The sequence below is a fragment of the Corylus avellana genome, chromosome 2 (genome assembly GCF_965113065.1).
Source record: "Corylus avellana chromosome 2, dhCorAvel1.hap1.2, whole genome shotgun sequence".
Lineage (NCBI taxonomy): Eukaryota > Viridiplantae > Streptophyta > Magnoliopsida > Fagales > Betulaceae > Corylus > Corylus avellana.
In genome coordinates this window covers 13,146,731-13,157,958 of record NC_142491.1, presented here as the reverse complement: position 1 = coordinate 13,157,958, position 11,228 = coordinate 13,146,731, and the positions used below count along the sequence as shown (strand labels likewise).

Genomic DNA, 11,228 nt, shown 5'->3' with positions numbered 1-11,228 from the left:
GAGTCAGGGCGAAGGCCTCAAGGACCCGCAATGACCAACGACTGGTCGGCGTTAAAAGAGGAGTTGCGGGCCCTCATCTCCCTGAACAGGGCCCATGTCTAGCGGTAGAATGATGAACCAACGACTGGTCGGCGTTAAAAGAGAAGTTGCGGGCCCTCAACCAGAACATGGCCCCAGTCTAGCAGTAGAATGATGAACTCAAGTAGTGCCTTGAAGGGTAGCCGCATGTCCCCTTCCAAGAAAATGGGTGGTAGTTGACAAACCTTTGGGAGGAAGAGGTCCCCCGCTCTTTTCCAAGTCTTTTCAACTTCATTTTGTCATATCTTCGTATGGTTGGTTACAGGGGTGAGATTGATGCAATGGGGATACCAAGGAGTTGTAGAATGCTGGTTTTGCAGAAACCATATGGAGAGCCGTGACCATTTATTCTTTGAGTGTAGTTTCTGTTATCGAATTTGGAGATTTTGTATGGCTAGATGCAGAGTAGATAATCCTTCTCTCATATGGGATAATATTGTTCAGATGGGATGCAGCAATTAGGGTAGCAAAATTCTAAAGTCCTTGCTTTGTTGTCTGGCTTTGGGGTCTGCTTGGTATCATATTTGGTGTACTAGAAATGAGATTCAGCATGCAGGACATCCGATCACTGAGGACCAGATTTTGAAAAAGATCTTGTGGGAAGTTCGAACTAGAGTAACTGGGAGAAGGAAGTTTCCTAAAACCAGGGAAAATCTTGTACTTTGTTCCTTATGGAACCTGCCTGCAGATATGCTTTGTGTTAGGAAATTAATCCTATTTCCCAAGACTCGTGAGATGCGAAAAATAAGAAGAATGCGGAATAACAAAGATAAGCAATCACACACGACACAAAGATTTAAGTGGTTCGGCTTAACAAGCCTACATCCACTGGCGGAGACGACCCGGAGAAAAATTCCACTATCAAAAGATGGAGTACAAAAATAGTAGAAAGAAAATCACTCAGATCCCAAAGCCCCAATACACCCAAATCTCACTATCACACAAGAAAGATTATTCCTAAAATAGAATACAAAAGACAGATGTACAAACTCTTCTTTTGCTGGAACAGATGGCGGCTGATCTCTATTTTCTTCTCTCACTCTGCAGCACCTTTTTCTTCTAATCACTTGTTTTTGGCTCCCCCAAAAACCACCAAGAAGAAAACACCCTTGCTGCCCTTGTACCTCCTTCTCTCAAATTCTCTCTTTTTTCTCCTCCCTTTGGTGCTTCACGTTTTTGGCACACACAAATTCACCTTGTGCTTTGTTCCTTATATAGAAGCTTAACTCTCCTTTTACATGTTGGTCTAGGACTTCTATTATAAGTCAAACAAGGAGTCCTATTACACATAGGAGAAGGACTCCAAAACCCACATGTAAAGGAGCAAACCAGTTGAACCAAAAAACCTCTCCTACTTGAAGAAGGAGACAAAATATTGGGTCCCACCATGACTTTTAATTCAAGTCATACTTAACAATCTCCACCTTGACTTGAATCCCATCAAGTCTACCAAAACGTGTCTCGTCCGATTGTCTCCGCCTCAGCCCCTAAGGTCCACAAGTGTCACTCAAGTCCAAGTGCCTCTTGAACTTGAGCATAGGACTTGGTTTAGACATAACACCATGCCTCCCTATCAGCCCCGTCGACCATACAGCTTTATCTGATGACTCTTTCTTCTTGTAGACCCATCTGTACCCTTTAGCCTTCTTTCTCTTGGGCAATTCTGCCGATTCCCAAGCTTTACCACTCCGTAGTGACTCCACCTCTTTCGGCATACCATCCTGAACAGACTATGGATCTCCACTACTAGCTGTCAGAGCAAAAGAAACCATATATCAAAACCATACCTCTTTGTTGCTTTTCGATCACGTTTCTCTTTACCTCTTGCTAAAGAATAAGACTCTTCCCGGTGCTATAAGTTTCTTGAAGATTCTCTGTCATCACATTCATCCGTGAGTGAACACTGTTCATTAAGCTCCACCTCCACGAATTGTTTCCCTTTCTGCACTGTACTTTCAGAAAGCTCATCTAAGTTAACAAACTCAGACTTCTTCGGTTCATGCTCTGTAACTTCAGGTTCTGCACTTGACCCATCCTTGTACATAGCACACTCAATAAAAGTCACATTCCGACTTCTAATGATCTTTCGATTTTGATCATCCCAAAATTGATAACCAAAGGCCTCATCTCCATATCCAATGAAGAAACACTTACTAGATTTACCATCTAGTTTTCTCATAGCATCAGACTCAACATGGACATACGAAGCACAACCAAAAACTTTCAGATGTGAAAGATTTACCTCTTTTCCACTCCAGACTTCTTCCGGTAGTCTATGGCTCAGGGGAACGGAAGACCCCCTATTTATCAAGTATGCAGCAGTGCTTACTGCATCAGCCCAGAAAGTCTTTGGTAACCCAGCATGCAACCTCATACTCCTAGCACGCTCATTAAGAGTTATGTTCATGCACTTAGCCACGCCATTCTGCTGCAGCATTCCTGGGATAGTTTTCTCCATTCTAATCCCATTCACTGCGCAAAACTGTTTAAACCCCCTGCCTTCGTATTCTCCTCCATTGTCTGATCTCAAACGCTTGAGCTTCAAGCCCGTTTCAGTCTCAACCATGGCCTTCCATTTCTTAAAAGTCTCAAATACATCAGATTTACTTTTCAAGAAATAAACCCATACCTTCCTACTTGAGTCATCAATAAACGTGATGTAATACCGCGAGCCTCCAAAAGATGTCACTGGTGCGGGACCCCACAAATCCGTGTGTACCAGCTCCAGCTTTCCAAGCTTAGGTGCTTTGCCAACTTCCGCGAAACTTACCTTCTTCTGCTTCCCTAGGATGCAGCCTTCACACAAATCAGACTCAACTGACTTTAACTCCGGTAGTTTCCCCTTTGACATAAGTACCTTCATCTCTTTCTCGCTCATGTGCCCAAGCCTTAGGTGCCATAGTTTTGAGTCAGCAGTCGTATCTACAACAGCATCTGTACCCTTGCTGTTCATGGTCATATAGAGAGTACCCGTCTTATGACCACGAGCCAAAATCCTAGCTCCCTTGCTGACCTTCCACTTTCCACCATGGAAATGAATTGAATGCCCTTCCTCATCAAGCTGTCCCACTGAAATCAGATTCTTCCTCAGCTCCGGAACATGCCTGACCTTCTGTAGCTTCCATACCGAGTCATTATGAACTCTAATGCGAACATCGCCTAAGCCCACAACATCCAGCGCCGCTCCGTCAGCCAAATACACCTTCCCGAAATCTCCACCAACATAGTTCTCGAGAATTTCACGGATCGCTGTCGTATGAAAAGATACTCCTGAGTCTAAGACCCAAGAATCAAGGGGACTATCAACAGAAAGAAGTAGGGCATCATATACTTCTTCTGTCACTACGTTTGCATAATCATTCTCAGTCTCCTTCCGCAGTTCCCTGCAATTCTTCTTATAGTGGCCAATCTTGCCACAGTTCCAACACTCAGGTTGTCGGTCGAATCTAAATTTGCTTCTCCCTTTTCTGGAATTTGATCTGCCTTGACCAGAGTTTCTATCTTGTCCTCTGCCCCGAGTCTCGAGGTTTAAAGCAGCACCAGAACAAGAGGCTTCACCCGCATCTCTTCTGCGAACCTCTTCACTGAGAATCAAATCTCTGACGTCTTCATAGCTCAGTTTACTCTTTCCTACAGAGTTACTCACAGCCATCCTCACTGCTTCCCAGCTATTTGGCAAAGATGCCAAGACGATCAACGCGCGAACCTCATCATCAAAATTAATTTCCACCGAGGATAATTGATTTGTGATGGTGTTGAACTCATTGAGATGATGTGCCACTGAAGCTCCTTCCGCCATCTTTAGGTTGAACAATTTCTTCATCAGATGCACCTTGTTGTTAGCCGATGGCTTCTCATACATGCTTGACAAAGCCTTCATTAGACCTGCTGCGGTCTTCTCCTTTACAACGTTGTGTGCAACTGATTTTGACAGTGATAACCTGATAACTGCTAGGGCTTTACGATCAAGCAGAGCCCACTCGCTATCATCCATGTCGTCAGGTTGTTCTTCCAAAAGAGGTTGATGAAGATCCTTCCCGTAAAGAATATCTTCAATCTGTACCTTCCAAAACCCAAAATCTTTGCCGTCGAATTTCTCGATTCCCATCTTTCCTTCTTCACCTGCCATCGCTCCCACTCGAACCAACAGCTCTGATACCAGTTGTTAGGAAATTAATCCTATTTCCCAAGACTCGTGAGATGCGAAAAATAAGAAGAATGCGGAATAACAAAGATAAGCAATCACACACGACACAAAGATTTAAGTGGTTCGGCTTAACAAGCCTACATCCACTGGCGGAGACGACCCGGAGAAAAATTCCACTATCAAAAGATGGAGTACAAAAATAGTAGAAAGAAAATCACTCAGATCCCAAAGCCCCAATACACCCAAATCTCACTATCACACAAGAGAGATTATTCCTAAAATAGAATACAAAAGACAGATGTACAAACTCTTCTTTTGCTGGAACAGATGGCGGCTGATCTCTATTTTCTTCTCTCACTCTGCAGTACCTTTTTCTTCTAATCACTTGTTTTTGGCTCCCCCAAAAACCACCAAGAAGAAAACACCCTTGCTGCCCTTGTACCTCCTTCTCTCAAATTCTCTCTTTTTTCTCCTCCCTTTGGTGCTTCACGTTTTTGGCACACACAAATTCACCTTGTGCTTTGGTTCCTTATATAGAAGCTTAACTCTCCTTTTACATGTTGGTCTAGGACTTCTATTATAAGTCAAACAAGGAGTCCTATTACACATAGGAGAAGGACTCCAAAACCCACATGTAAAGGAGCAAACCAGTTGAACCAAAAAACCTCTCCTACTTGAAGAAGGAGACAAAATATTGGGTCCCACCATGACTTTTAATTCAAGTCATACTTAACACTTTGTTGAGGAAAGCTACTGCAGTGGACTTTCTACTGGTCTGGTTTTTTAGTTCTTTTTTTTTTTTTTTTTTTTTTTTTTTTTTCTGAGTTGTTAGTGTTTGCTGTTATAGCAGCTGGTTGTTTTCTGCAGATTTTGCTGCAGTAGGTTTTGTTGCTTAGTATGGTATTCTGAAACTCGTTTTGGGTTGCTTGTTTTAGGCCTCTATGAGATTTTGTTTTTAGCCTTTTTGTTAGGCTTTGTAATGTGAGTCTTAGTACTCCTTTTGGCCTCGTTTAGTTAGCGGAATACTTAGTCCATTGAAAAATGATTAGCTACTACTAGGAATAGAAGAGTGTGGAATAGATTAGGTATTCCTATTCTTTTGTTTGGTTGTATAGCTGGAATACACTAACTAATCATATTCCTTCATTTGGTACGATGCAATATGTTGGTGAATGGAATCATATTGTGATCAAATTTCCTAAAATACCCTTATAATACAAATATAATTTATATTATTAAGGACTTTCATTTTTACTTTTATTTTTGAAACATAAACAACTTTACTAGAATTTTTTTTTTTTTTTTTTTTTTTTTAATTATGTTAGATATGTGGCCTTTTTTTTTCTTTTTTTTTTTTTTTTTATTATGCTACAAAATTATTTATAAAAAAAAAAAATATAGTTGGAGAAAACAGAATCAATCTCACTCTTGAAATAAAAAAAAAATAAAAAAAAAGTTGGAAAGTGTACAGCGAATCAAAAGAAAAAATATATATATATATATATTTGTATTTTACAAAAACCTTGCAAACTCAGTTTCTCCGTCAAAGAAATAAAAATAAATAAAATAAAATAAATAAAAAATTGAGAAACAGTACAAAGAAGAGAGACGGAGAAACAGAATCAAAACAGAAAAAAGGGGTACAAAAAAAAAAAAAAAAACAGAGAGAGAGAGAGAAGAAAATCAGAGAGAAACGGTAGAGAGAATCAAAAGAATAAAAAAAAAAAATTTGAGAAACGGTATAGAGAAGGATTATGACACATAGAAAAAAAAAACAAAATCGTTTGAACATGCAGAAAAACTGTACCAGAAGAATCAGAGAGAAAAGAAAAAGAGAGATAGAGAAAGAGAGAACAAAATATAGAGACGGAAAAAAGAGAAACAGAGAGATAGAGAAAGAGAGAGAGAACAAAATATAAAAGAATCAGGGAGAGAGAACGAAATTTGATCCCACAAGTAGGGTTTTTTTGTGGCAATTTACACAATTAATTTAATCCAACAGAAAATGATTAGCTAACCCACTTATTTTTAAGTGACTTAGCTAACCCTGTGTGTATGAAATTAGTAGTCCCATAGGAATAGACTATTCTCAGGAATAGAGTGTTACAAAACAAAGGACTAGCTATACCTAGTGTTAGCTAGTCCAATCCAAGAGTCTATTTTGCAAATCAAACAGGACCTTTGAGTTCAGGTTTATAAAGCTTCTTTTATATATATATATATATATATATAAGGATATTTTATGCCTTTTATCAGTATCTTAACATCATTTTATGTGTTTTATTTTCTTGACCATTTTAGTAACAAACCAAGTTTAAGATGTAAAAAAAATTCATGAATCATTACTAATAATTGCATTAATAAATATGGTAATTGTGCTAATAACCAACCAAATATCAACTGGTCAGCTTATAGCTCACAACTTCTTAATAAGGAGATTGACACCATTTTCAGGCTCTATAACCAACCTCATTGCCGGGGAATGCCTATATTTTGGTGACAAGGAGAATGAGAAGTTGGAGACAATTAAAGCTAAAAGAATTTTGAGCTCTACCATGGCAAAGTTCTGCCCCAAACACGTACGCGGACCAACTCCAAAAGGCATGTAGACATAAGGAAGCTTGCATGCACCACTAACCCCATTGGCAAACCTCTCAGGGTTAAACTCCTTGGCTTCAGGTCCCCAAATGTCAGGGTCTTGGTGCAAGGTTACCAACAAGATCCAAACATTGACACCTTTAGGCACCTGAATATCTCCGAATTTCATGTCTTTCATTGCCTCCCTCGACACTATTGGCACCGGAGGGTAAAGTCTCAATGATTCATGAATTACCATTGTCAACTGTCGATGATTAAAACGATTAGAATATAAATTGAATAATTAAATTCATTTTTTCATATTAGTTTAAACTTTTGGGTTAAATGTCAATGTCTTGAATTCACGTGTTGGGCATCGCTTACTATTTTCATCTTGCGAACCGTGTCAACATTAGGCATTTGACCTCCGCAAACTTGGAGCACCTCAGCACGAACTCTGGCTTGCCATTCAGGATTTGAGGCCAACAACATCAGTGTCCACGTTGCAGAGACAGCAGTAGTCTCGTACCCAGCTAAATATATGTTCTTGCAATTGTCTACAATGAATCTTTCTGTCTCTTCTTTGGAAAATCCACTGCTGGTGGCAGCTTCAAGAATCATATGTAACAAATCATAATTCCCTGATGTTGCTTCCTTTCTTTCCTTCGCAACGTCGAGAATCAAAGCGCGAACATGTTTTTCCAGCTTCCATGTTTCTCTATTACTCTTTGTTGGAAGATGTCTGATTGATTGCAACACAAGCAACCACTTTTTATCAAAAAACAACCTTTTTATGTGATGTTAGACATAAAGTGATTTTGGGTAGGGAAAAGATGAAACCTCATTCCAGGAATGCCATTGGATAAAATCTTGTTAGACATATGCTCTTGAAGTGCTCTAAGCTTTAAAAATATCTCCTCCCCTTCGGAATAGTTGCTCCCAAAACAGGCTCTTGAAATTACATCCCCGGAAAAGCTTCTCATATATTCATCAATGTGTACATCTGCAACCCCGCCCTCACTTTCTATCCTCCATGAGTTCACCAATGCCATCGAGGAATCTACCATTATCTTCATCATGCCCTACACAAGGTACAAAGGAGTCTTCTAAGATATTCTCGTAAACGAATTTTATAAAACAATTGTGATCTCTCCTACCTGAAAGTAGCTAAGTTCGATTTGAAGCGTACCTTAACCTTGTCGATGTATAGTTCAGGAGCAAGGATCTTCCTCTGGTGAGCCCATGTTGCTCCATTTGAAGTCAGGATCCCTTGACCAAGCAGAGGACCACGCTCTTTGGATTGATACGAAGGCTTTCCAAAGTCTAAGGAAGTGCATATGCTTATTTCCTTCACCACCTCAAGATCGTTCATGTGCAGTATTTGTATGTTGCCAAGGGAGAACATAAATGTTGAACCTGTATACATTATTATAAACAAACCATTCAGAATATTCAAAAATATATGAGATCTGAAGCAATTTATTACTTATTACCATATGATTTTCTCCATTCGTCGAAGAATGGAAAGATTGCAGAAGAGCAATTGTGGGTTATTACTTGCTCTCCTTTTTGTTGAGCCTTTGAGGGTGAGGATTTCATCTTCTTCATGTCACCAATATTTCCAAGCAAAAAAGAGGGTGGAGGGCCTCTGATCCCCTGTTTTCTCAGAATTGCTCGAAGCCTTTTTGGCTTCAATATTAGACCTTCACACATCTTCATGAGCGTGGTAACCAACCCAAGCAAGGCGATTGTGATGATGATCTTAGAAAGAAGCAATAGCTGCTCCATGGCTTTTAGTCTCTAGATCTCTTTTTGTTCCAAAACTGGCTTCTCTTCTTGATAAGCATTTTGGATTGCATGGTTCTGTATATAATGAAGCTTTGACTCTGTCGTACGTACCTTCTAGATATGTTATAATGTGTGGTTGTAATTTCTTTGTTTTTTTCAGGGTGGTGTAAAATGAAGATTAATCCATCCCTCCAAAATTACCCCCACAAACTTTAGCTTGTGCATCCTCTTTCTAAAATAGACTTGAGCTATAGTATCTCTTCAAATAAATAAATAATGAATAGAAAATTATTAAGCAGATTTTCTTAAAAAAAAAAAAAAATTTAAAAGAGAGAAAAAAGAAGATTAATACTATGGACCATTTTTTTTATCCTCTTTTTATCTTCCTTAAGCTGATATGGCTTTCAAAATTACATTTGAATCAAAATTCAAGTATGATTCATCTAAAATGTAATGGTAATTTTAAAAATTACAACAACTTTAAAAGGATAAAAAGAAAATAAAAAAAATTATCCCTACCATTACTTAAAAAAAAAAATACATAAGCTAAAGTTCTTGTCTAAAAAGTGTTTTATATAACAAGAAAACAAGTTGTTGGATAAGATTCGTTTACCCAATATTAGTTAAATATATACAATATAAAAGTTTTAAAACTTCTATTGATTAGATTAGACAACACACGTCGCCAAGGGCAGCTCAATACATCATCAAAGGCAAAATGCTCCACTAGATGTCAAACCAAAAAAAAAAAAAAAATAGACAACACGCTATCCTATTTGTATCAAAACTTGTCATTTGGGTTAGAATTTCTTAAAAGATATATATATTTTTTCCACTACAATGTTTTTTTGTTTTTCTTCACGCAATAACAAGACAATTGGGTATGAAGAGAAATTGCACTTTGAAACTTAATTGGAGAGAATGGTTCATAATTATTAAGACACTAGAAGATATTGTGCCACAATCCTCTCCTACACTCAAGACCACACCTGTCAAGGAGAACCCAACAAGGAAACATACAGCTGGAAGGAAATATCCAACTCAAGTTATTGCGCCAGAAGCTTCTAGTAATCATACAAGGAAACACACACAGCTGGAGATTCATGAGTTATAGCCACTAGTCAAATATACCTTCATAAGGAAAACATTAAAGACAAAACGCTCCAGCAATTAACATGACGCTCCTGTCATAAATTAGATTTTCAATCAGTAGAAATTTCCTTGTAAAAGTGTCTCTCGTGCTTGTATATAATTTACCACATACACTGGCTGTAAATCAACAAAGTGAGAAGATTATCTCCAAGAGAATTGTTTCTCTTTACATGGTATCAGAGCCCTTCTAGGACTCACGTCATTTTTTTTCTGATCCTCAAAATGTCTTCCTCCACCAATTCCACCAACGTCACTCCCTCTGTTACCCTTTCCCCTGCCTCTCTGTTTAACAATCTTCCTCATCGTGTCACTACCCAACTTACTCGTGAAAATTATATCACGTGGCAATGGCAGATGGTAACTTACCTCAAAGCCCAAAATGTCTATGGTTTTGTCGAAGGCACCATCCCTTCACCCACACAAACAATTCCTAACCCCACCCCATCTACGGATTCCCCTGATACAATTGTCAACCCAGATTTTCTCACTTGGCTCCAACAAGATCAAATGGTCCTAAGTACCATCTTGTCCACCCTCACTGAGAGTATTATCTCTCAAGTTATTGGTTATTCCACCTCAAGTGAAGTCTGGCATGCTCTTGAACGCATGTACTCTTCCCATTCACGGGCTCGGATCATGCAAGTTCACTATCAACTTGCTACACTCAAGAAAGGAGGCTCCTCCATTTCTGAATTTTTTCAGAAATTCAAGACTCTTGCTGATACTCTAGCTTCTGCTGGCCAGCCACTCAATGATTTTGAGATGGTTTCATTTTTACTTGTTGGTTTGGGCACTGAGTTTGACTCGTTTGTAACCTCTGTTACCACGCGTGTGGACCCCATGTCCATTGAAGACTTATATGGGCACCTTTTGACTCATGAAATGCGCCTAGAGCACAACTCCAGTGCTGTTGAATCTGTTTTTCCCTCAGCAAACGTGGCTACAGCACGTCCTTTGACCCATAAAAATAAGGGTGCATACCGTGGGCCATCCCCACCCTTTCGCCAGCATTCCACTCACAGATCCCATGGTTTCCGTGGGAGAGGCCGTGGCAGAGGGCCATCACACACATCAACTGGTCCTAATTCTCGACCAGTCTGCCAAGTTTGCAACAAACCTGGCCATACTACCCTTAGTTGTTACCACAGGTTTGATTATTCTTTTCAAAAGGATAACTCACCTAACATGCAAGCTTTTTCGGCAGCATCCTCTCAGAACAACAATGATATCAACTGGTATCCAGACACCGGGGCTACCAACCATGTCACATCGGAGCATGAAAATCTCAACCTTTATTCTGATAGCTACACCGGCACAGATCAATTGCATGTAGGCAATGGGCAAGGTCTGACTATAAGCAACACTGGTTCTTCCAAATTAATCTATCCTAATGCTTCATTTTTATTGACCAATCTTCTTCATGTCCCACAGATTAAAAAGAACCTTTTGTCAGTTTCTCAGTTCACTCGTGATAATAATGTCTATT

General features: G+C 39.3%; 1 protein-coding gene across 1 annotated transcript; it reads right to left on the bottom strand.

The window, feature by feature from the left end:
• Positions 1-6,641: 6,641 nt before the first annotated feature.
• On the bottom strand, positions 6,642-8,590 carry LOC132167333 (cytochrome P450 714C2-like). The gene is made up of 5 exons (XM_059578275.2): positions 8,296-8,590; positions 7,992-8,218; positions 7,643-7,884; positions 7,187-7,544; positions 6,642-7,067 (listed from the first exon to the last, which is right to left on the bottom strand). Exons 1-5 carry the CDS (start codon positions 8,588-8,590, stop codon positions 6,642-6,644), a joined length of 1,548 nt encoding a protein of 515 aa, XP_059434258.2.
• Between the last annotated feature and the right edge of the window lie 2,638 nt (positions 8,591-11,228).